The 26323-nt window shown below is 41.8% G+C and overlaps 1 protein-coding gene and 1 long non-coding RNA gene across 4 annotated transcripts in view; both read right to left on the reverse strand.

The window, feature by feature from the left end:
• The window catches only part of LOC104221169 (uncharacterized), a 38994-nt gene extending 17937 nt beyond the window's left edge, over nucleotides 1–21057 (reverse strand). The window contains exons 1-2 of one of the 3 annotated variants that reach the window (XR_709660.2): nucleotides 20624–21057; nucleotides 19564–19742 (exon numbers count right to left, since the gene is read on the reverse strand). This is a non-coding gene — a long non-coding RNA (uncharacterized lncRNA). Of the gene's footprint in view, nucleotides 1–19563; nucleotides 19743–20623 lie in introns of those variants that run through there. The other 2 variants (XR_011406088.1, XR_011406089.1) reach the window with 2 other exon arrangements.
• Nucleotides 21058–24506: 3449 nt separating this feature from the next.
• Nucleotides 24507–25974, reverse strand: LOC104221170 (myricetin 7/4'-O-methyltransferase 2-like). The gene is made up of 2 exons (XM_009772162.2): nucleotides 25369–25974; nucleotides 24507–24963 (listed from the first exon to the last, which is right to left on the reverse strand). Exons 1-2 carry the CDS (start codon nucleotides 25900–25902, stop codon nucleotides 24706–24708), a joined length of 792 nt encoding a protein of 263 aa, XP_009770464.1. The 5' UTR covers nucleotides 25903–25974; the 3' UTR covers nucleotides 24507–24705.
• Nucleotides 25975–26323: the final 349 nt, after the last annotated feature.

The raw sequence follows: 26323 nt of genomic DNA on the forward strand, positions 1-26323 counted from the left end.
TTTCCAAAACCCAAAAAAGGTTTCTTCTCCCTTTACCCTTGTTCTTTCCTAGGACCGCGACTCCCCTTTCTCTCCCGAAATTTTCTAGCAATGGAAAAAACTTCTGCCTCTGTTTCCCAGGAGAATGTGGCCTTATACTCTTCTCTTTTATCTGAAAGTGAAGCGACAATGCATCCTCATGCTGAGAATGCATTCCAGGATCTTTTGCGATGGCTTCTGATTTTAAGGTCGAGAGGCCTTCTTCGAAGCCGGGGCACAGTAAGCCCGTGACTCAGTATATTAGCTCGATAACAGACGTCGGAAGAGTGAAAGCTGATTGTCTCTAGGGGGACGCGATGCTTATGGAGATCCCTTCTTAGGAGGAGGATATTATGACATACAAAACAGGTTTTCTCAGTGTGTACACTTATCCATTTACTCTAGGGCCGGTGGGGCCATCTTCGCCCCCGATCGACCCTGTGATTCTCGACTTCTACCAACTATGCCAAGTGACCCTTGGCCAAATTCATCCTTCATTCTGGCGTGTTGTTTACATGATCAGGTATTACGTGAACATGATGGGGAGGTGCCCTTCACCCTTGATCATCTAATCAGGATGTACATCCCCGTCTTTTCCATGGGGGTCTAATCAAACTCTGTTGCCGAGCCGTGAGGGCCCTCTTTGCCTGAACCGAGGAGCCCGAGAATGGAGGATGGATAAGCTGCTTTGTCCAAGTAAGGACTTTTGACCTGATCCCGGCAGAAAAGATGACGTTTCCGGAGAGGTGGAATGTGGAACGTAAGTAGACATGTTATCTAGCATTCCCTCGCTTCTCTTTGGATACGTTCTTCCACGCACTTAAATTTTCTTGCTAGTGCAGCCGCAGTAATTTACCCTGGTGCGGTTCTGGACCTCCCGGGTTGGGTCAGCCGCCTGGACTCAATTTTTCGGTATGTTGAGCGAGTGTGGCGTGATTTATCCCAGGCCCAGTGGCAAGCTAAGGATCATAGTGAGCCTCTATCCTTGCTGTAATCATCCTTTTCAACTTAAATCGCTACTGGCAGCGCTCTCGTTCCTTGTGCTTACCTTTTGCATTTGTGTAGGTCTAGGGGAAGTCCCCTTGATGAAAGGAGCACTACCTGGCGGGAAGAGTGATTTGGTACCCCGATGAAGGGAAGAAGAGACAAAGGGATCCATTGGACGGGCCTTCTAAATCTAAGAAGATTAAGGCGGAAGAAGCTAAGGCCAACCCAGCAGCTCTAACCCCAAAAATGGCGGGAAACCCTCGAGTTGAGGGTGAGGAGGAAAATAGCTTCTTGACAGCGCCCGAGGGAGGGATAAACCTGGCCGATCCTGGAGCCGTAGAGATGGTGGCTTCCAAGCCAGAGACTGATGTTGTTGCGGTCCAACTTCGAGGCGGAGAGACAATTGAGGGAGTATCAGGTTCTGCCCCCGAGCTGGTCGGTGGTCAGAGTTCCCCTCGGTCTGGGGTGCCTTCATTAGGTGGTTTGGAGGGGCCTTGTTCTGGGGCCCTGAATGGATAAGGGATGGTCCTGACTGACCCTGCCAGTGCCGTGGTCATGATTGATTCTCCTCAGGGAATGACCCTACCTTCTAAAGGAGTGCAAGATGCCCCGCACAAAGAATCTCCCGATGCGGGGATGCCTATCAAAGGCGGGGATGTGCTCGAAAGGCTTCCAACCGTTCCCGAGGGAGTCCTCGAAGGCCTCAGCATTGATTATGGCAGTTAGCTGCCCCTTGGCCTCCTTCAATGCGCACATGGGGCTTCTATAAATACTGCCCTCCTTGTTCTTCCTAACTCATTACTTTTCCAAAACCCAAAAAAGGTTTCTTCTCCCTTTACCCTTGTTCTTTCCTAGGACCGCGACTCCCCTTTCTCTCCTGAAATTTTCTAGCAATGGTGAAAACTTCTACCTCTGTTTCCTAGGAGAATGTGGCCTTATCCTCTTCTCTTTTATCTAAAGGTGAAGCGACAATGCCTCTTCATATTGAGAATGCATTCCAGGATCTTTTGCGATAGCTTCTAATTTTAAGGTCGAGAGGCCTTCTTCGAAGCCGGGGCACAGTAAGCCCGTGACTCAGTATATTAGCTCGATAACAGATGTCGGAAAGTGAAAGCTGATTGTCTCTGGGAGGACGTGGTGCTTATGGAGATCCCTTCTTGGGAGGAGGATATTATGACATACAAAACAGGTTTTCTCAGTGTGTACACTTATCCATTTACTCTAGGGCCGGTGGAGCCATCTTCGCCCCGATCGACCCTGTGATTCTCGACTTCTGCCAACTATGCCAAGTGACCCTTGGCCAAATTCATCCTTCATTTTGGCGTGTTGTTTACATGATCAGGTACTACGTGAACATGATCGGGGAGGTGCCCTTCACCCTTGATCATCTAATCAGGATGTACAGCCCCGTCTCTTCCATGGGGGTCTAATCAAACTCTCCTCCCGAGCCGTGAGGGCCCTCTTTGCCTGCACAAAGGAGCTCGGGAATGGAGGATGGATAAGCTGCTTTGTCCAAGTAAGGACTTCTGACATGATCCCGGCAGAAAAGATGACGTTTCTGGAGAGGTGGAATGTGGAACGTAAGTAGACATGTTATCTAGCATTCCCTCGCTTCTCTTTGGATACGTTCTTCCACGCACTTAAATTTTCTTGCTAATCCAACCGCAGTAATTTACCCTGGTGCAGTTCTGGACCTCCCGGGTTGGGTCAGCCGCCTGGTCCCGATTTTCCGGTGTGTTGAGCGAGTGTGGCGTGATTTAACCCAGGCCCAGTGGGAAGCTAAGGATCATAGTGAGACTCTACCCTTATTGTAATCATCCTTTTCAACTTAAATCGCTACTGGCAGCGCTCTCGTTCCTTGTGCTTACCTTTTGGATTTGTGTAGGTCTAGGAGAAGTCCCCTTGATGAAGGGAGCATTACCTGGCGGGAAGGGTGATTTGGCACCCGATGAAGGGAAGAAGAGACAAAGGGATCCATTGGACGGGCCTTCTGAATCTAAGAAGATTAAGGCGGAGGAAGCTAAGGCCGACCCAGCAGCTCTAACCCCGAAAATGGCGGGAAACCCTCGAGTTGAGGGTGAGGAGGAAAATAGCTTCTTGATAGCGCCCGAGGGAGGGATAAACCTGGCCGATCTTGGAGCCGTAGAGATGGTGGCTTCCAAGCCAGAGACTGATGTCGTTGCTGTCCAACTTCGAGGCGGAGAGACAACTGAGGGAGTATCGGGTTCTGCCCCCGAGCTGGTCGTTGGTCAGAGTTCCCCTCGGTCTGGGGCGCCTTCATTAGGTGGTTTGGAGGGGCCTTGTTCTGAGGCCCTGAATGGATTAGGGATGGTCCTGACTGACCCTGCCAGTGTCGTGGTCATGATTGATTCTCCTCAGGGAATGACCCTATCTTCTAAAGGAGTGCAAGATGCCCTGCACAAAGAATCTCCCGATGTGGGGATGCCTATCAAAGGCGGGGATGTGCTCGAAAGGCTTCCAACCGTTCCCGAGGGAGTCCCTAAGATTGAAGCTTCCCTCGTCTTTGGTGAGATGAGCAGGCTTTGCGAGCAGGTAATCTTTGCGAACCCTGCCTGTTGCTCGAGCCTCGGTTGCCTTGACCTTTGTCTCTCTAACTTGTCTTTTTTTGTGGCTTCAGGACAAGGCACTTTACAATCAGACTTTCACCCGATATCAGGTCGAGGTGACCCATCTCGAGCGTGACAATGCTCTCCTTACTGAACAAGTTATATAGTCCCCATTTGCCATTATCTGAATGTTTTGCCAGATCCTAGTGTTCTAACCTCTTGGATCTGATTTATGCAGTTTGAAAAGGAAGGTCTCCTGCTGAGGAAGGAGCTTCGGGCCAGAGACTCCGAAGTCTCCGAACTTTGGTGGCTGAAATATCCAGAATCAAAACTGAAGCCAAGACGCTTATATCTTTGCATGGAGAGGATGCTATTGAGACAGGCACTCAAGCCAGAGGGGTGCCCGAGGGGATCGAGCCGAGATTGATTCGGGCAGTGGAGCGTTCTCGATTAGGATCTTGGAGGCAGACATTTGGGGACATACATACGGGAGATATCATTTTGCCTACCGAATTCGAGAGGGTGGAGACCCTAGAGAAGAGAGATGCTGCCTTGCTTGCTTTCGGAGGTGCGCCAAGCAGTGGCTCAAGAGGTGATAAAAATGAAGGCGGAGCCCCCCCGGAGGGGAAGAGGCCGTCGAAGAGGGGCCGTTGAAGGACCCGTAGTTGTCGAGGTGCAAACTTTGGTGGAGACATCGAAGATGTAGGTTCGATAGTAGATTAGGATTCTGTTCGGTTCTCTCTTTGTAAGGGTTTTTTCAAAACTTGTAAACATCCCCCTGGAGGTTATAAAAAGGCTTTTTATTTCCTATTCCTTCCTTCCTTTGTGTTTTTCGGAAATACTATGTGATGTACTTTAGCTTTAGACCCAAGGTCTCGAACTTCTGGTTAGACCCTCGGGCTTCGCTATCATCGAGCAACTTGGCTTTTATGTATCTGGACGGCATGACCTTTGATCTTAGCACTGGTGACAGTGACTCATACGCATTGGGTTGGTTCCCCCTTTATAGTAAGCTGGCATTTGAGCTCTTATGCTTTTGCTTTCAGGCATTTTTATTAGATTGAGCTCAGTCTCTGAGTTGGATCTCGACTCGAGTTCATCTGACCCTCCAGTTTTTAGAATTTTGAGTTGGCCCTTAGGCTATTACGTGTTGGGTTGGAGCGACCTTATGTGTGGGTTGGCGCCTATGGCTCTTACGCCTTGGGTCGAAGCGACCTTTTATGCAGGCTGGCGACAATGGCTCTTACACCTTGGGTCTGAGCGACCTTTTATGTGGGTGGCCCTGGGGCTCATTAGGCTGGCGACAATGGCTCTTACGCTTTGCTCTTAGGCATATTTAGTTAACTATTTTGGGTTCAGTCTTTGAGTCGGGTTTCGACTCGAGCTCATTCGACCCTCAAGTTCTGTCTGGGCTGGCTACAATGGCTCGCACGCCTTAGGTCAAAGCGACCTTTTATGTGTGTGGCCCTGAGGCTCATTAGGCTGGCGACAATGGCTCTTACGCTTTGGATCGAAGCGACCTTTTATGTGGGCTTTATTTTTCCCTTGATAAGGATTTTTTGAAATAGTATTTTCCTGACTCTTCTACAGCTTAATAAAAAGCCTCGATTGTGAGTCGTTATATGACGATGACTGAGCACCTCGGAAGGTTTGGCTCGGAGGCTGAGTATCTTGAAGCTGATGTTTAAGAGCTGATATGGTCGAAGCTCTTTTGCCTGTATCGAGGGTAGCCTGTTTAAACGGTTCTTTTCGAAGTAGATTCAAAGTAATTGAAGGCCTGTGATTTTGTAGCGATGGTCGGGCGTCCCTGAGTCGAGTTAGTTTAGCTAGTACAGCCTTGTGACTGGAGTCATTTGTGTTTGGCTGGAGCCTTTATGTCCCGAGTGAAGTATTTTCGGCATCTATATCGAGGGTATGCCTTTTTAGGGGTCTTACAAGTTCGATATATAGGCGAGACTTTGAGATCGGGTTTATGCCTTTAGTAAGGTCTTACAAAATTTTACATGCCATTGAGGTCTTATAGTTTTTCATGCCTTTGAGGTCTTACAGTTTTGGATACTCGGTACAAGTATTGTTCAGGCCTATCTTGAGGTCTTACAGATATAGTTGTTGCCTTATGTAGGTCTTACAGGACCGAGGCTACCCGCATGTGGCCATACGACCTCGGGTTTTGATAAGTCGATGGAGGTTGCACTTGATGGCAGCCCCTGAGTCGTCGAGGGTTTCTTGACTCGGGAGCCATTACTTGTAAACTTGGTATTGCCTCATTGAGGGCTTACGATTTTGGTGATTTCAACCCTGAGTTCATGCTATTTTTTAGATTTCGGCGTCAATCTCCAAGTGTTTGGGACACTTTCGGTTTTGGAGACGTTTTATGATCTTGATGATGCCTCATTGAGGGCTTATGAGTTTGGAGTTTTGACCCAGGGGTCGTTCAGGTGTCAAATTATTGATGCCAGTCTTTGAGTGTTCGGGACATTTTTGACAGAGGAGTCCTCTTTGCTAATACGTCGAGTTTCTTTTGAAGCGTGAAATGCTTTGATAAAAAGTCTTCTTCGATTACTTGGTACAAGTATACATGTTTTTGCCATTAAAAGCTTGGTTGCTCTATATGGGCACGGTTCCTTCGACCATTTGGCCTGGTACATTACCTTTTCCTATCGAGGTTCCATTTGGGGTGTCTTGGCTTTCCCGAGTAGGTGACCTTCCGGGGGGAGGCCTCCCAGTATTTGAGGTGGATTGTAAAAGAAATCTCAAATACTTGTTGAGTCTCCTTAGGTTCCGTATGGCCGTTGCCTCATTAAAAACCTTGCCGGTAAAAACCCTTCTAGGGACAAAATCCGGTTAAAGGAAAAGAGTGCAACGCGCGCCCGAGGATGTTCTCGGAATTTTCAATCGGATGCCCTAGAAATAATATCGTTTTAGCATTGATATATTCCAGTTGCTAGGAAGCTGTTCGCCCTCCTTGGTACCAAGCTTGTAAGACCCTTTGTCGACTACTCCGAGGACGCGGTATGGTCCTTCCTAATTTTTCCTAGCTTTCCTTCATTAGGGTTTCAGGTGTTAAGGGTGACTTTCCTCAGAACCAAGTCCCCGACTCTGAAATGTCGGAGGTTTGTTCTGCTATTATAATATCATTCGATCATTTGCTTTTGGGCGGCCATCCGAACCAGCGAGGCTTATCATTTTTCATCTAGTAGTTCGAGGGCCATTGTCATGGCCTCGTTGTTTGAGCTTTCACTGGTGTGTTGGAATCTGGCACTTGACTCCCTGACCTCCACTGGTATCAAAGCCTCGGCGCCGTATACTAGAGAGAAAGGTGTTTCCCCTGTGCTTGATTTTGAAGTTGTTCGGTATGCCCATAGCACTTTGGGCAACATTCCTCTCCACTTTCCCTTGGCGCTGTCCAACTTCTTTTTTAAGTTTTGGATGATTGTTTTATTTGTGGACTCGTCCTGTCCGTTTGCACACGGGTGGTAAGGCGTCGATAGGATTCTCTTGATTTTGTGATCCTCAAGGAATTGTGTTACCTTGACCCCGATGAACTGCCTCCCGTTATCGCATGTTATCTTGGAAGGAATCCCGAATCAACACATGATATGGTCCCAGATGAAGTTAATGACCTCCTTTTCCCTTACCTTCTTGAAGGCCTGCACTTTCACCCATTTTGAGAAATAGTCAGTCATAAATAAAATGAATTTAGCTTTACCTGGTGCCGTCGGCAGGGGCCCGATGATGTTGATCCCCCATTTCATGAACGGCCATGGCGATAAGACCGAATGTAGTTGTTCACCGGGTTGGTGAATCATAGGGGAAAATCTCTGGCATTTATCGCATTTTCGAACAAACTCCTTAGTATCATTTTCCATGTTGTCCCAGTAGTAGCATGCCCTGATTATTTTTCGAACCAAGGAGTCGGCGCCGGAGTGATTTCCGCAAGTACCCTCGTGAATTTCTCGGAGTACATAATCTGTATCCCCCGGACCCAGACATACTGCTAGGGGGCCATCAAAAGTTCTTCTGTATAGAGTCTTTTTTTCATCGAGCGAGAATCGGGCTGCTTTGGTTCGTAGGGCCCTCGATTCCTTTGGATCCGTGGGCAATTTTCCGTCTTTTAGATAATCAATATATTTATTTCTCCAGTCCCATGTTAGGCTGGTGGAATTAATCTCCGCGTGACCTTCCTTGATCACTGATTTAGATAGCTGAATAACAGTCCAGGGAGTAGGTTATTTTCTTCAACAGATGATCCCAGGTTTGCCAAGGCATCAGCCTTGCAATTCTGCTCTCAAGGTACATGGACTAAATTCCATTCTTTGAAGTGACGTAATGCAACTTGGATCTATTCCAAATACCTCTGCATCCTATCTTCTCGGATCTCGTAGCTCCTATTTACCTGGTTCACTACCAGGAGTGAATCGTATTTTGCTTCGATGGTCTCGGCTCCCAGGCTTTTGGCCAGTTCTAAACCTGCAATCATCGCCTTGTACTCGACTTTATTGTTAATCAATTTTGAAGTTTTTATAGATTGTCTGATCATGCCGCCCGTAGGTGGCTTTAGGACTATACCGAGTTTGGAACATCTCACGTTAGTGGCGCCATCAGTGAACAAGTTTCATACCCCGGAAGACGTGCATAATTTCAGTCAAAGTTTCTTTTCTACCTCGGGCACAAGGGAGGGCGAGAAATTATCCACGAAGTTCGCCAGAATCTGGGACTTGATGGTCGTTCGGGGTTGATACTTGATATCATACCCCCGAGTTCGATGGCCCATTTGGCCAATCGGCCCGATTGTTCGGGTTTGTGCAATATGCTTCGGCGGGGGTATGTTGTTAGAACGAAAATATGGTGGCATTGAAAAGAGGGTTTCAATTTTTGCGACACGCTTATTAACGCAAGAGCTAATTTTTCAAGGTGTGGATACCTAGTTTCGGCATCCCCTAGGGTCCAGCTTACATAATAAACAGAGAATTGTATACCTTGCTCTTCTCAAACTAGCACACCTCTTACCACTATCTCAGATATGGCCAAGTATAGATATAGTGTTTCATCCTCCTTTGGCGTGTGGAGCAGAGGTCGGTTAGTCAGACATCGCTTCAGCTCTTCTAAGGTGCGTTGGCATTTTGGAGTCCACTCGAGGTTGTTTTTCCTTTTGAGTAAGGATAAGAAATGATGGCTCCTGTCGGATGACCTTGATATGAATCTGCTTAGAGCCGCTATTTGTCTTGTTAGCCATTGCACGGCCTTTACATTATTTACCACCGTAATTTCTTTGATGGCTTTGATTTTGTCGGGGTTAATCTCGATCCCCCTGTTTGATACCATGAAGCCTAGGAATTTTCCCGAACCTACTTCTAAGGCACATTTCTCGGGTTGAGCTTCATGTTGTAACTTCTGAGAATGTCGAATGTTTCCTACAAATGAGTTAAATGGTCTTCTGCGCGCAGGGACTTAACTAGAATGTCATCAATATAAACTTCCATGGATTTACCATTTGACTCTCAAACATTTTATTAACTAGACGCTGGTATGTAGCTGCGTTTTTTAGTCCGAAAGGCATTACATTATGACAGTAGGTACCATACTTTGTGATGAACGAGGTCTTCTCCCTATCTTCGGGGTTCATCTGAATTTGATTGTACCCCGAATAGGCATCGAGAAAGGTGAAGGTCTCGTGGCTGGCTGTAGCATCGATCAGACGATCAATGTTAGGCAATGGCAACGAATCATTGGGACACGCCTTATTTAATTCTTTATAGTCTATGCACATTCTCAGCTTATTTCCCTTTTTGGGTACCGCTACTACGTTGGCCAGCCATTTGGGGCACTTTACCTCTCTAATGGACCCTATTTTAAGGAGTTTTGTTACCTCATCCTTGATGAATGTGTATTTTATCTCGGACTGGGTCTTCTTTTTTGCTTCACCGGTTTAAACCTGGGGTCGACACTCAGTTGTTGGGAGGTTATTTCCTGTGGGATACATGTCATATCTAAGTGGGACCATGCGAAATAATCGATATTATCGATAAGAAATTGAATGAATTTTTTCCTGAGTTCGGGGGTTAATCTCGCTCCCAGATATACCTTACGATCGGGGAGGTGTTCATTGCATCCGACTCTTCAGGGGCAATGAAAGTTCAAGGAGCGAGGAAATCTCCTTCGTCATCCTCGGGGGTCTGTATGCTCCCAGACACATCCAAGGTCGGGAGTACAAGGGTCGACTCCTTCTGGTAAACCGCAAATATTTTCTTTACTACATGTTGTTCTCCATATATGGTCGTTATGCCATCCTTTGTCGGAAATTTAATCATCTGGTGCAGGGTTGATGGTATTGCCCTCATTATGTATATCCATGGCCTGCCAAGCAATGCATTATACCTTATGTCGCCATCGATAACTTGAAACTTTGTGTTCTGAACCATGTCGGACGTGTCGATAGGGAGGGTGATTTCTCCTTTTGTTACTTAGCCGGTCATGTTGAAGCCGTGGAGGACCCAGGAGGCGGGTATGATCCGGTCGAGCAACTCAAGTTGTTCTACTACCCCTGACCTGATTACGTTGGCCGAACTACCTAGATCCACGAGCACACTTTAACTTGAACGTTGTTTAAAAGAAATGAGATTACCAGCGTGTCGTTGTGTGGTTCTGTCAAGATCTCGAGATCTTCTTCGCTTAACGTGAGGGTATGGCCACGCAGTCTCGGATCGGCCCTTCTATTGTAGCGGATATTTTTGTCCGCTTGATCATGGGCCCTTAGGGAATGTTGATCCCTCCAATAATCATATGAACAACATGTCGAGAGATCTCTTTTTGTGCCCAGGTTGGAACAGCCACACCATTCTCTCCTTGGTTCTCCAGGTAGTTGTTTTCATCTCTATTTACTGAGTTAGGCATTTCGACCTGAAATTTGAAGATCTTGGACAATAACAAGTGTGAAAGATAACTTGCGTTATGTGATGAAACCAACAATAAGATAATCACTATTATTTTTAGCTCCACGGTGGGCGTCAAACTGTTTACCATGAAAATGGTAATAACAATTAAATTTGATTATGGGACTCTAAAAATACGTGATCTATTTTTATGCTAGTTTTTAAGCAGTTGATGCTATGTATGTGAGACTTAGAAATGAAATGGTGGTTAGGAATAAGGTGATAATCAAACCGATCAGTTGACAGTCGGGGCTTTGAGCTTGTTGATTCGGGAGCCTCGAAGTAGATTCCGGAGCTCGGCTAGGAGCTATCGGGGGGGTCGGAGTATGGCTAACAGTTATAATTAAATCAACAAAGGCTCTTTATGGACAATGATAAGTAATAAATGAAGAACAATAATGAAAATAATAAATGAAAGCAATAATATCAAGAAAGTATGTTAGAGAGCAAATGGAATGTTCTTGTATATTTTTGTGTGGAGCAACTAAAGCAACAGGCCTTTACAAGATGACAAGGATCCCCTTTATATAGGAGAGGAATCCCAATATAGTACAAAATACATTAATTACAAAGATAAAGGGATGGGAAAGCTAGATGACACCCTGATCCAGGGCTAGGGTAGTCCACTAGGCTCTGTCAGTCCTAGCCGTGTACCTTGGGAACTCCCCACTCCTACCATAGCTGTGGTCGACATTATGCCAAGGTCGGGCATCGATGAACCTCGAAGGGGAAATTCGACCGTAGACTTGAAGCCTCGAGGCTTCGAGATGATCTTCTGAGGTGCCTCGATAATGAGGAATTGGACCCTCCGATTTCACCGTACACAACTTCAATCATATCTTGAGCAGTCCGCATCTTTTCTCCGCTTCTACACTTAGAGCTCACTTCTTTTTCTTGTTTTTCTTTTCTTTTATTTGAATCGAGACTTCTTCATTTGGTTGCCTCGAAACTTGTGCCTCAAGGTAAAAACCTGCTCAGGCACCAAAACAAACAAACGAACGAAATTTTCTGCCCCAGTTTTCACTAGGAAAATTTCGTGAGTTATTGTAACAAAAAATCTAAACTACTTCTTTATTGAAAGCAATAAAATCAGGATTATGTATCCTTGTTGAAAAGAGATTAGGGAGTGGAGCTCTATATCTAAAATGAAATCAAATGGGGATCGGAGGCCCTAAGTTGGAAAGATTACCAGGTTATGTTGGCATCAACTAAGGAATGGGACCCTGTACCGGAAAAGATTACCAGGTTATGCTGGCAAAGCTAGGGAGTGGGATCCTATATTGGAAAAGATTACCAGTTTATGCTAGCATCAGCTAGGTAATGGGACCCAATGTTAGAAAAACAATTACCAAGTTATGCTGGAAAAATTATTAGGTTATGCCGAAAAAGTCCTCGGGTTATGCCGGGAAAGTCATCGGGTTATGCCAGAAAGGACCTCGAGTTATGCCAGAAAAGTCATCGGGTTATGCCGGAAAGGTCCTCGGGTTATAGCGGGGAAGCCATCGGGTTATGCCGGAAAGGTCCTCGGGATATGGCGGGAAGTTATCGGGTTATGCCGAAAAGGTCCTCGGGTTATGCCGGGGAAGTCATCGGGTTATGCCAGAAAGGTCCTTGGGTTATGCCGGGGAAGTCATCGAGTTATTTCAAAAAGGTCATCGGGTATGCCGGGAAAGTCATCGGATTATGCCAGAAAGGTCCTCGGGTTATGCCGGGGAAGTCATCGGGTTATGCCGGAAAGGTCCTCGGGTTATGCCGGGGAAGTCATCGGGTTATGCCAGAAAGGTCCTAGGGTTATGCCGGGGAGGTCATCGGGTTATGCCGAAAATGTCCTCGGGTTATGCCGAGGAAGTCATCGGGTTATGCCGGAATTAACTAGGGAGTGGGACCCTATGTTGTAAATATTACCAGGTTATGCTGCATCGATGAAGGAATGGGACCCTATGTTGGAAAAGACGTAGCTAGAGATTAGAGACCCTATACTACCATAATTTGAATTTTTCTTCTTCTTCTTTTCATTTCATTTTCATTTTTTTTAATGCAGGAAAGAATTTGGAAGAGACTTCTTTTTTTGATTGATTATTACTGCAGAGTTATTTCTAGCCCTTGCGCAGTTTCTTTTTAGTTGCACCTGCTTCTTGCAAGGTTGCTTTGGATTGCACATGTTTCCTGTTTTCAAACAAAGAACAATTGTTAATTTGAAACGGTGGTTGGTTTTGTGGCCTTGATTTTTTCAATCACTTATCTCGGCCCGACTTCTTTGATGAAGATCCCTCTACAACTGCTTGTTCCCTGAGGACCGATTTCATATCAGGCCCTGGAGAACCTCTGGTTTTCCAGACTTTGCCATGACGGTTGGTCGGTGGAACTCAACCTTATCGACTTTATTTGGCCTTCGTAGGCCTTTCCCTTTTGACTTTTTTTCTTAACTTCGAAACATTGGGGAACTTTTGCTCCACAAACTTTGTCGCAACGGCTAGTCGCATGGAACTTAACCTTTTCCAACTTTATTTCGCCTTTATAGGCCTTTCATTTCTGACTTCTTTTTTCCAACTTAAATTTCAGAGTATTTGGGGTACTTTGGCTTTTCAAACCATTGCCAAGATGGTTAGCCACGTGGGAATCAACCTTTTTAACTTCATTTTGCCTTTGTGGGCATTTGACTTTGATTTCCTTTCTTTTCGGGGGTTTTCAATTTCAAAACATCAGCCGCCATGGTCGGTCGAGGTTGACCTGATGCCCCCGACGAGGCTGGGTGTCTTTTTGCATATTAGCTTGTATCAAATGAGAACCCTGTAAATCAGTCTTGCCATCCTTTCTTTGTCTTAGTTTCAGAACAGAGTTAGACTGAAAGGGATTCAAAGAAAACAAACAATGGAATGGAGAATGAGTTTAAAACAAGAAGTGTCCCTTTCAGGGAAAGGAAAGAAGGACTTATCTGGAGTGCATGCGGATTTCAATGAACATGAAATGCCTTTTGGACTAGATGTCTAATCTGTGTAAACCGTCCGACTCTCAGAAATTCATCACAATTTTTGCCTCAAAATCGAGAAACCTTGCCAGAACTCTGTCGATGCCGATGGCTATGAGAATCCTCTTTTCGATCAGGGGCGCCCTCTGCGGGCTTTCACGAGCTGACCTCTCTCATTTCTCTTCTCACCATCGTCTTATAGTGCTCTTTGGGAGTTTTCACTATCAAGACTCTCATTTTCAATTTCTCTGCTTACCATCGCCTTACGGTACCCGTGTGGGTTTTCACCAATAAGACTCTCTCATTTTATTTCTCCCATTTTGATTGCATCGGATCCAAGTAGTTGCATTCTCCGATCTTTGAACATTCTCACCGTTTGATCGGAAGGACTTGAACAGGATTTGGGGTAAAAAGAATTTGGATTGAATTACAACTTTGGCACCTTTCAGGCAAAACCATTGCCGAACAATTATAACTTCTGCCTCAATTTCAACTTTTGGGGAAATTTGAATTTTTATTTTGGTATGACTGAACCCCAAAGAGAGGCTGCCTCCGTATCCTTTCAGAATCAAGTCGAACGTAGTTCAGGAAACTTTTTTTGTTATTTTCTTTTGTTTTTCTTCTATTTTGTTTTGTTTTCTCTTTCTCTTTCTTTTCCTTTTTCCTCTCTTTTTTCATTTTTTTCAATTCATTTTCTTTGTCTTTTCTTCCCCCCTTTTTTGTATCTTTCTTTTTCTGATCTTTTTTCATTTTTCAAAATTGTTTTTTTCAATAATACTTTCAGGTTCCAAAGAGGGTAATCAAAGAAGAGTAACCGGCTCAAATGGTTTACAAAAGGGTTAATGGTGTTTGGGTAGCTAGAATGAAAGCCTTCGTCATCCCAACCGGAGAATATTAATACTATATGGAGGATCAAACATAGTACCTTTTGGATGCATTTGTATTGACAATTGTTACAGGGACATTTCCTTCGATGTTTCCCAGGTACAAAGCTTTTTTTGACGGTACCCTTGTTACCATGTATAGATCTTTCCAATCTGAAGCCAATTTTCCTTTAATTGTTCCAACTCTTTGTTTTATTTCCTTAAACTTATCTTCATTGCAATCTAATTCTTCATTGCAATTCTTTGTTCCAACTCTTTGTTTTATTTCGAAGTCTAACAGTGTTTTAGGATCTGGGCATGAAGTCCGCAAGCATGTCATGTTATTGAAATCTACATTTAACAGAACTAAATAGAGAATAAGAAAAGAGATATTCCTAGGCAATGAAATGTTTTTTTTTAATTTTAAATATAGAAGGGTTTACATTGGAAAGTAAGACAATAAAGTAAAATATCTGGATCACACCCTGAGATAATCCAGACGCAGAAAGGATAGCAAGACTAGCTACCGAGACTCCCGTCTGATGGGAAACTTTCAGGCTTAGCGACCATCTTTTGGATTTTCTTCTATTTCGATAATGGATGCAATAGCCTTCAGTGCCGGATCAAATTCCTCATCTTCACAAATCATTCCGACTATTGGCCCAGTGTTGTGAGCAGGCAACAAATTGTTCATCACATCAGGAGCTTCTTCATCCCGAAAAATGATTCTTTCAACTTCAATCAAGTCTTCAACTACCCTTTTAAGGGTCCAACAGTCCTTTGTACTATGTCCTACTGCTCTATAGTTGTATTCACATCTAGCATCAACTCAGTGCGAGGGGGACTCGGGGTTCGGTCGGTTCGGGGCCACTAGCTGCAATAGATCTAGCCTGATTAGCTTTTGGAACAAGCTTGAATACAATTGACTAATAGGGGTAAACTAATTCTTTCTGAAAGACTCTCTTAGGCGAGGATTGTATTGGGGATCATTTGGTTGAGGACTATATGGAGCTTGATAAGGATAGGCATTTCTGGGAGGTGGAGCTCGGTTTTGTATATAATGTTGTGGCAGCGTGTAAGGTTGCGCGTTCATCACTGCATAGGGAGGCGGTGCATCGGCATAAGCGTCATCTTGAAAGGGATAATAGTGTGGTGGGACCATAGGAGGCACATATGATTGGCTAAATGACCTGCGGGGCCCCCTCGAGCTTGAAGCCATCATGGCTCCATCTTCACTCCCATTGTTGTTCATGAAACCCTCCGAACCATTCTGAGTATCCTATGATGTGGCTTTAAAAGCAGCATGACTCAAGATTCGACTTGTTTTTAAACCGTTTTCAACCATTTTCCCAATTTTGATAGCCTCAGCAAATGACTTACCCATAGCGGACATCATGTTCTGGAAGTAGTCCGCCTCTTAGGCCTGTAGAAAGACCGTGACCATTTCAATTTCGTCCATTGGAGGCTTTACCCTGGCAGCTTGCTCACGCCATTTGACAGCATATTCGGCAGAAGCTTTCTGCGGTTTTCTTTTTCAAATTGGACAAAGAGTTTCTGTCGGGAGCGATGTCCACATTATACTGGAACTGGCGGATAAAATCTCGGGCTATATCATCCCACACGTGCCAATGAGTAATTTCTTGACCGTATATCACTCATAAGCGATTCCGGTGAGGCTTTCCCCAAAATAGGCCATTAGCAGCTCCTCTTTTCCACCAACGCCTCTCAACTGGTTATAGTATCGTTTCAGGTGAGCAACCGGGTCTCCATGCCCGTTGTACTTTTCAAATTTTGGCATCTTGAAGCCAGCTGGCAAGTGGACATGTGGAAACATACAGAGGTCAGAGTATGAGACACTCTTTTGGCCTCTCAAACCTTGTATGTTTTTCAGGCTTTGTTCCAGGCTCTTCATCTTTCGAGCCATTTCCTCTTGCTCGGGATTTTTAACCACCTTTTCTTACTTCACCGAGAGATCATATTGTGGAGGTTGAGTGAAGGAGTACGGGGTTACATATGTTATTTCTGGTTGAAGCTGTGGACCCTAAAAGATGAACATTGGAGGCGGTGCCCTTGAAGCCGGTGCTTGGGGGCGAACCACATAAGGCATGCCAGGATCATTGAAGGGCATCTAAGGGCGCCCGCATGGGATGAGCGGGTTGGGCACAGGGGTGTTGGTAACCTTACCTGACCTGGGGATCAACTTAGAGAACTCAGGAATTGCACTTGGCGGTTCCCTACCTATGGACTAGGCGACCCACATTTCCGATATGTGGAGACGCAACATCCTATTCTCTTCAGCAGCTATTGATTCTGGATGTGGGATAGCCGGTGTTGGGCTATCCTTAGGATCGATGATTTGTAAATGGCTTTCAGAGGCCATAGGAACCTTTCCTTTGGATCTTGTGAAGTAAGGATGGGAAGCCAGATTACCAACAAAACCAACCAACCTGAACAGAACCTGGCTGATTTGCACATCCAACAACCTTGTTAGTTTTGAGATACTTAACAGATAGGAAATCGCACATTGGTATGCAATGCACCTAAATAGTTAACGTTTCTACTATGTGTTTGAACGAGTTGCATGTTTCATCTCGGCCTTAACTATCCTTTTTTCAATCTGCAGCCCTTTTTTCATTTGTGTCTCTCTTTAATCACTCTTTATTTTTTTCCATTTCGTTTCTGTCGCTTTCTTGGCACTCTCTTTTCTTTTCTTTTTTGTTTTTGTCACTCTTCTATTTTTTGTCACTCTCTTTTTTCTTTTTTCTTTTTTCTTTTTCTTTCACTCTTTTCTTGCCTTTTTTTCACTCAATTTTTCTTTCTCTTTTTTTTCAGTTTATTTTTCACTCAATTAATTTTATGGCTATGATCGAATCCGATGGGGATTTCCTACGTATCATGACGCCGCATGAATCAGATCTTGTGAATTTCAGGAAGATTGAGAATGGAGTAAATGAACTAACACTTTTTTTCCTTTTTTTATAACAATCAGACCATGAAAGCTTTGAGGCAAAAGAAATATATTTTTTTTCAATTCTTTATTTCTTTTTTTTTTAATTTTCGAAAGAAATGCTTTAAAAGAAGAAAGGAAATATTTTTTGGATTTTTTATTTTGACTATCTTTTTTTTGAAAGAAAGACTTCTGAAAATTCCTTTTCTTTTGATTTGAGCTTTGAGAAATTCAAAAGTAAAAGGAAAATATTTTCGTTTGAATTTTCATTTATTTTCTCTTATTCTAAAGAAGAAAGAATTTTTTTTTTTTTTTGGAATTTTGGATGTTGCCTCTTACTTTTCGAAAGAGGGACTTTTAAGAATATATTTTGGATTTTTGAGCTTTTTTTTAAAATTTACAAAAGTACTTCTAAAGAAAAACGAAAATATTTTTGGAATTTAATTTTTAAATTTTTATGACATTTATGAAAGGAAGACTTTTAAAGAAGGAAAGAATTCTTCAAAATAAAGGAAAGTCGTATTTTGGATTTTGATTTTTTGATTCTTTTCTTTTAAATTTATTTTTTCAATGAAAGACTTCAGAAAGAAGGAAACTATTTTTTGAGTTTAAATTTTTATTTTATTTTTTATTTTTCTAAGGTAGGAATTAAAAAATAAATTTGATTTTTTTTAATAAAAAAAATTAGGGCCGGAACCGATGAGGTTTGCCTACGTATCTCACATCCAGTGAGAATCAGACCCGCGTAGTTCGGTCAGTTTTGACGGACAGGGAAACATGGCACTTGAAGATTTTGGGCTCATTTTGAAATGACCTTGTCTTTTTCTTTTTTCCTTTTTTTCCAGAATTTCGGCAAAGTTTCGGCATTTTTCAAATACCTACCTCTCACTCTTGTTTTTGATTTTTGATTTTTTTTTCTTCTTTTTTTTTTTGATTTTCTTTCCTTATTCTAGAAGTCGGTCAACATGCAAGCCGAAACAAACAGATGCGCAAGTAGCACATAAGATGTATCAGGATGGTCTTTTAATGTGGGTACACCTGTCCTAGATGGATCCAACCCCAGTGTTGAGTCCCCAAAGTAAAATGCACGTGATACAAACAAGCGTTCCTACTAGGGATCCGGCATGAGGCAATGTTATTCTAAGTTTAAAACCTTGGTGTATTTGTTCTAGACCTGACTTACCCGAGCGGACAGCTCGAGCCGAGGGGGGGCAGCGTACCGGGAATACAGAAGCTTCACCGGCATTGCAACTTGTCCGAACCTCGTTCTAAAATTAGGATATGACTCTAACAGAAAAGAAGTCACACGAAGTGCACACTTCCGAGATGATTTAGAAGACTTAGAGAGAAGAAGAGTTTCGTAACAGTCTATATACAGTCCAAATAATAACAAAGCAGTAAAAAGCGGCATTTAGCATATTAGGCTCAAACATGTAGAAATTAGATAATAAATAAAGCCAAGTATAACAGTTATTCTAAGCTCGAATTCTTGAACCCTGAACCAGAGATTCTGGGTTCCTATCCCTAGCAGAATCGCCAAAGCTGTCACACCTCCTTTTTACCACCCGTAAATGGGGGGTATATAAGGGAATTTTTCTAATTAAAGTGACATTATTAGAAATGGGATTATTTTATTTATTTTCAAAGTCGCCACTTGGAATAATTTATTTGGTATCCCAAGTCACCGATTTATTTTAAATCCCAAATCGAGGAGAATTTTAACTTTATTTAAAAGTCTGCGAAACCAAAAATTCTAAGTAAGGAATTCTATCAACCCGAGAGAAGGTGTTAGGCATTCCCGGGTTCCGTAGTTCGAGCACGGTCGCTTAACTATTAATATTGGCCTAATTATCTGAGTAATACATGTTTTGAACCTAATGTGCATTTTTAAACTTTATAACCGCTTTTAATTAATTTAACCGCTTTTAGAATTTATGAAATTATTTCTTGAACAAGTTACGATTGTCGTACACTTGCCGTTTTGGAACACACCGCAAATCACGCTACATGAAATGCACTCGCGATTCACGACATGTTTATATTATTAATGTTCGAAGTTATGGTCGGGTCACATGAAATGCAAACCCAAATGAGATTTACGTATCGTGACCATGCCACGGGAACCGTACCCATAGCCACGATGATTTATTAATTGCGCCTAAAGTATTTCTACGCATATTCATACATCGGCAACTTCATTTGGATTACTATGTAATATATGGTAGGAGTATTTGTTGGTGGAACGGTTTGATTAATGACTGAAGTTATATATACGCCCATGTGAATCAACAGGACTTTTCCTTAGCCTTATTCTTAAATTAAAAGTTGAAAGGAAGAATCAGAAATATAGAGGGATTTCAATTTACATCAAAAGCACAAGTATAATGAATATAGAATCCTCCAGCAAAGTAATATGGGAATGTATTACTTTGCTAACTATATCTACTGTATAGTGCTTGCCTGCGGACAAAAGGCAGAAATTAGGGCAATAAATGGTTCAATATCAAAGACAGCCAACACTACTTGTGTATGTATACGGGGTTATTTAACAGTTTTCATGAAGCCATGTCCAAGAATCTCCTACTTCTTCTTCTGCCATGAAAGCACTCAAGAAGAAATAGAAAAAATAAAAAATAAAAGAAATTTTCGGGAAAAAAAGAAAACAAAAGAAATGGCGTATACACCTTTCTTGTTGGCCTGTCTTTTTCCAAATATGAGCACTTTCCATTAATACCAGAAAACTTTTGTAAAGTACAACAAAAAAAAAAACAAGATAAAGACTTTGATAAGGAATAACCAATAAAGTAAACAAATATGCTTGCTAGTACTAAATGAAAAGGTGAAGCATGATTAGCATTAAAGAGAAGATAATGAACCATCCATCTTAATACAAAATGACAAACAGACCTAAAGAACAATATTGGGTGGTTAATTAACACCTTTAATGGGAATATATCATTTCCCACTCGAAGTGCCACATACCTAATATTCGTTGGCCTTTAATTAAATAGACTGATAAAATTTGGTAAGGCACGTAACTTGGGCTTTATCGAGCTTTTAACAACATTGCTGCTTGTAATAATAGCCAATTTCATGTCTTTTTGTGCTCCTTTTTAGTTTAGGACAAAATGTTAATACAACACATCAAAGAGAAGAAGAAAGAATCCATGTCAATTTCATTTTAGTTCCCAGATACATAAAATTTTCCCACCAATAAACTACGCCAAATCATTCAATAAGCAAACAAACATATAATCAACATTTAGACAGATCTCGAGCAAGAAAGAGGAGTCCAATCATCAATAAATATACCAAAATACAACAGAGTTTTCTGAGTTTACCTCTTAACTAAAAAATGCAACATGAACAAATTCCGGTACGGGACAACAGCGAATCAGAACTCAGCTATAGCAATCGAGCAAATCAAGCAGTCAGAGAGTATTTCACAGCTCGATAAGTCTTTGAATTTCCAAAAAAAAATCAACATGGATGAATGGAAACTGAAATATCTTGGAATCTCTAGAAATAGGTTGGAAATGATGGAGGGGTGGCCGGCTAGGTCTTTTGAGTGTAGGAGAAGGAGGGGTCTGCTTTTCGTTGAAGAAAAGAGAGCTCTGGAGTGCTGTTTTTGCTCTCTTCTTCAAGGGGGATGTCCCGTTATTTTTTTTCTAGCTCTTCTGATGTTAGGTTTTAGGGATTTTAGGGAAAATGGGAAAAGGGAAGATTGAGTTGGGGTTTAAAAGTTATTTTAGGCCATTTTAGGAATTGGCCCAATTTTAAAAGAAACAAGACCAAAAATATATTCTTCATATTTTTATTTTCTTTTTTATTTCTTTTTTTCTTTTCTTTAATTAATTAAAGTCCTAAATTATATCCTAAATTAATCTAATCTATAAAATCAAAATAATTATCTATTTATAATATTTACAAAAATTAGTTAATCTTAAATTAATGAAAAGAAAAATACTAATCTAGCATTAAAAGCTAAAAAAATGAAAAATGAATGATATTTTTTGTGATTTTTATTTTAATAAAGTAATAATTAACAAATTATCCCTAAGATATGAACACAAAATCTAATATGCGATGCATGATATTTTTGATATTTTTGTGTCATTTTTCATGATTTTAACAAAATTAAACATGCACAAAAAATGCAAACAATTAATAAAAATCCTATAAAATTGAAAATAATGTGAAAAAATCTATTTTCTTTAATTTTGTAGAAGTATTTCTAATAGGGAAAAAATCACATGCTCACAATGGGCATGCTTGACAACGACGTATAGATACTCGTCACCACATCTATGCGTCGTACACTACACTACCACATAGCAAATAAAGCACAATACCAATTCCCTCAAGTTAAGGTTATACCAAACACTTACCTCGAACTTCCACGGCCAACTCAAGCCTCAAACACCGGTTTTCCTTTAAAATTTGCCTCTAAATTACTTGTATCTAGTCCAAATTAATTAACAACATCAATAAATGCTAAAGAATTCATATTCAATGCTTAATTATAGGTTTTCTATCATTTTTCCCAAAAAGTCAAAAATCGACCCCAGGTCCGCTTGGTCAAAACTCGAGGTTCGGACCAAAATTCGATCACCCATTCACCCACGAGCCCAAATATGCAATTAGTTTCGAAATCCGACCCCAAAACGAGGTCTAAATTCCAATTATTCAAAAAGCCCTGACTCTACCCAAATTCTCAATTTCTACCATAAAACCCTAGTTCTTTGGATGATGATTGATGAAATGCAATGGGAAATCGAAAGAAAAAGGTTTAGAATCATATACCAATGCTTTGGGGAAGAACTTATTCCTTGAAAATCGCCTCAATGCTCTCTAGTTTTAAAAATGTGGGCTAAATCCCGACATTGCTATTGTTTTAAGTGTTGGGCGACAGTGTTCATCTCGTTCGCGAGAACACTGCCGCGATCGCGAAGAGCTGCCAGAAGTGGAATTACACGATCGTGAGTTCCCCTACGCGTTCGCGAAAGGTAAGTCTCCCTGACCTTCGCGTTCGCGGACAACATTACGCGTTCGCGTAGAAGAAATGACAAGTCCCCAGCCCACCTCCATTTTACACTATGCGTTCGCGTGACACCGGTCGCGTTCGCGCTGAGCAACCCCCCAATGCTCCGCGTTCGCGACTGTGGCTTCGCGTTCGTGAAGAACAAATCCACACCAATCCCAATTTCCCTTTCGCGATCGCGATGCACAAAATGTCTGTGCACCTGAAGCAGTAAAACCTGAAACTTTTCTAAGTGTAAAAACCTTCCGAAACCTATCTGAAACTCACCCGAGCCCTCGGAACTCCAAACCAAACATGCATACTAACTCAAAAATATCATATGGACTTACTCATGCGATTAAATCGCCAAATTAACACCTTTAACAACGAATTTGGCATCAAAATTAAAGAAGAATCTCAAGAACTATTAAGTTCAAATTTTAACAACCGATGGTTCGGTTCACGTCATATCAAGTCCATTTCTTACCGAATTTTACAAGCTCAACCTAAATACAATATAAGACCTGTACCGGGCTCTGTAACCAAAATACGGGCCTGATACCATCAATTTCAAATACATTTAAATTTTCAAAAATTCTTAAAATTTCAGTTAAACAATTTTCTTCAAAAATTTATTTCTCGGGCTTGGGACTTCGGAATTCAATTCCGGGCATACGCCCAAGTCTCATATTTTTCTACGGACTCTCCGGGATCGTCAAATTATGGGTCCGGGTCCGTTTACCGGAAATATTGACCGAAGTCAATTTAAATTTAATTTTAAAGGCTAAATTAGCATTTTCATCAAATTTTCACATAAAAGCATCCTGGATATATGGTCGGATCACGCACGCAAATCGAGGTAAGATAAAAGGAGGCTTGTAAGGACTCGGAACACAGAATTTACTTGTAAATGAAGTGATGACCTTTTGGGTCATCACATCTATGTTGATATTTAGTAGTGCTCGTGTGCTCGTTGACACTAGGTTTTGGGATGGTTGTAGTAGAGTTTCAGTTATTTTTATCAGATAATTATGTTATTTCGGCTCTTGAGTTTATTAAACCATATTTTATTCAAATGTTTAGTTGTTATGTGATTGTTAGGTTGCCTAGCAAATGTGTCAGACGCCATTACTACAGCTTGGGATTTTGGGTCGTGACACTTAGAGTAGTAGACGCTCCTGGAGATGATATTGTGGGTTATGGTTTATGACAAACTTTATGTCTTACTTGAGGCTTCCGCTGTTTTTGAGAGACAAGAGGGGTTGTTCTGATGGTAAGCAACCCCCACTTCCAACCGAGAGGTTGTGAGTTCGAGTCTCCCCAAGAGCAAGGTGGGAAGTTCTTGGAGGGAAGGATGCTGGGGGTCTATTTGGAAACAGTCTCTCTACCCTAGGGTAGGGGTAAGGTCTGCGTACACACTACCCTCCCAGACCCCACTAAGTGGGATTATACTGGGTTGTTGTTGTTGTTGTTGTTGTTGTTGTTGTTGTTATATGGATCTATTATGATTTGTGCGCTCTCTTAGTGCTTTGAATGGTAACGATTTACCTAGTGGGTAGTAGGTCGTTACGTTAGGTGGCTGAAGTCATGGCGAATGTATTTTACTAAATTATTGAGTTAGGTCTCTCCACAATAGTTGCTACAAAAAAAAAAAAATTGAACAAGTTTACCTCAATATTTTGCTAGTGTATTTAACTGATTGTGGTCTCGATTTTGCTGAGGTATTGCGCATAGTCCTTGATATGCACATCCCAACTCACATGAACAACAGTGTGTATTTACAAAGTCAATTAGTAAAATTTTGGTGGGGATGATTAGTTTAAAGACTAAATGACTAGATGAGTTTGATTAAGAAGTACTGAAACTACTTATTAAGCTATTCATGTGAGTGGTTGGAAAAATGCGGTTGGATGACTTAGAACACGAAATTGTCAATCTTTTTCCTTCTAAAAGTTCTAACCACCAAGAGGGTCTCTAACTTTTATTAAGAAATGCAACAGTGCACTACAACAAAAGAGGAAATGGATATTCATGTCGGAAGCAATCAATAACAACGAAGTGGTAATTAAAATAAAATTTCAAGTTATGCTACTCAAAATATTAAGGTACCGCGCCGATGGTAGTGAATTTCACAACGTTTTTCAATTGAATGGAACCAATTAAGTTGATAATTGGCAAGGCCAATGTCAAGAAATAATCCAAAGTAAAGAAAAATGATAAATTTATTCCAGTAATATCAATTACATCAAGATAAACACATATAATAGACTCCATAAGCTCGCAAGTTTATTCATTAATAGAGCAAACAAAACAAAAAAGCCAAGCCAATTAAGTTGATTCAATGCAATTTGAAACTTCTTCAAGGGTATATCTCAATTAGAGACCTTGTTCCTAAAGTGGGAGTTATTTTGTATTCATTGAAACCAGCATCAGTGAAGAGCCTTTCCCATTCCATTTTAGTTCTCTGTTTGGCAGCATAAAAACCATCATCACCATGTCCATATAATGCTGTCCTCGAACAAACTCATTTCTCACATTCGGATTTTCGAGCACTATGTCTATGATTATCACCTTCCCTCCTTCTTCCCTACTCGGAATAGAATCTTTGCATTTCTTCAGTATCTTCACACAGTCTTCGTCGCTCCAGTTATGCAGAATCCACTGCTCAACCATTAATATTTACGAGTAGATAATAAGATTTTAAAAGTCAGAGAAATTGTTAATTAGTTGACCATGAGTTGTCAATAATTTGTGCAGGGCAACATTGAATAAGAACATTTTACAAGGAACAGTACAAGAAGCATTTACATATCAATATTGTCGTGGAAATGATGTTGTGTTCTGTACTACCTGTAATTAAGGACGAGGAAATTTACCAAGAGATTGATCAAAGTACATATCTTGGAAATGAGTTTCGCTAAATTTCACTTAAATTCATGATAGAATTGATTTACCTGTAGATATCCTTTAGATGATCCGATGGTTTTACAACGAGATGCATATAATTTAAAAGAGTGATGCTTAAAAATAAGAGACACACAGTAACAAAAGTTGCTACACTTGTACCTTGAGTAAGATTGCATTAGCATTAGGAATCTTCTCAAACATGCTTCCTCCGACAAACTCCCCATTCCCACTTCCCTTGAAGTTTCCTACTACGCGAGGGAGATCAAGTACTGTGCACTTTATGGCAGGAAAAGCTTTGGCTATGGCAATTGCCACAGTGCCAGTGCCACCTCCAACATCCACCAACGACGTTAATCCCTCAAAAACATGTTTACACTCCGTAATAAGAACATTGGCAATCAATCTCGAGTCACTAGCCATTGACTCATTGTAACTATCACCTACTCTTGGTTCTTGCACATAGTAATCCCATAAAGATATCTTATTAGCAGTATGAAAAGCAGTAGAGGAATCATCTTGGAACCAATCACTTAAACAAGAACATGCTTTTAAAAGAACTGGATCATGGGTGAACAGAAAATATGTCCTCATACTCAAGGGGTCATTTTTCACAAGAAGCTGACTAGCTGGGGTAAGAGAGTAATGTTCATTTTCATGTTGGTTTAGGAAACCAGAATGAACTAAAAACCGCATTAAAATTGGTAAGAAGGAAACCTTGGAATGGTCGATGAGGGAAAGTTCAGCAGTGAGGTCAGAAAGAGAAATGGGCTTGCATTTTTGAGCCGAGGGTCTCCTGGAAACAGCCTCTCTACCCTTCGGGGTAGGGGTAAGGTCTGCGTACATATTACCCTCCCCACACCCCACTTGTGGGATTATACTGGGTCGTTGTTGTTGTTGTTGTTGTTGCTGAAGAGCTTAAGAAGTTGAACATATGGTTCCAGGTTTGAGTTTGAGCTAGGAGAAGGTCAACGGATCCATTCTCATTCATTGACATTCTTAAGAGAATTTGTTTTGATTAGATTTGTGTGACGACCCGGCCAGTCGTCTCATGAGTTACCGCTTCATTTTCCCATTTCTGCTTCTTTATGCTTCGTTATCCGTATTTAATGTGATC

This window comes from Nicotiana sylvestris, chromosome 3 (genome assembly GCF_000393655.2).
Source record: "Nicotiana sylvestris chromosome 3, ASM39365v2, whole genome shotgun sequence".
Taxonomy (NCBI): domain Eukaryota; kingdom Viridiplantae; phylum Streptophyta; class Magnoliopsida; order Solanales; family Solanaceae; genus Nicotiana; species Nicotiana sylvestris.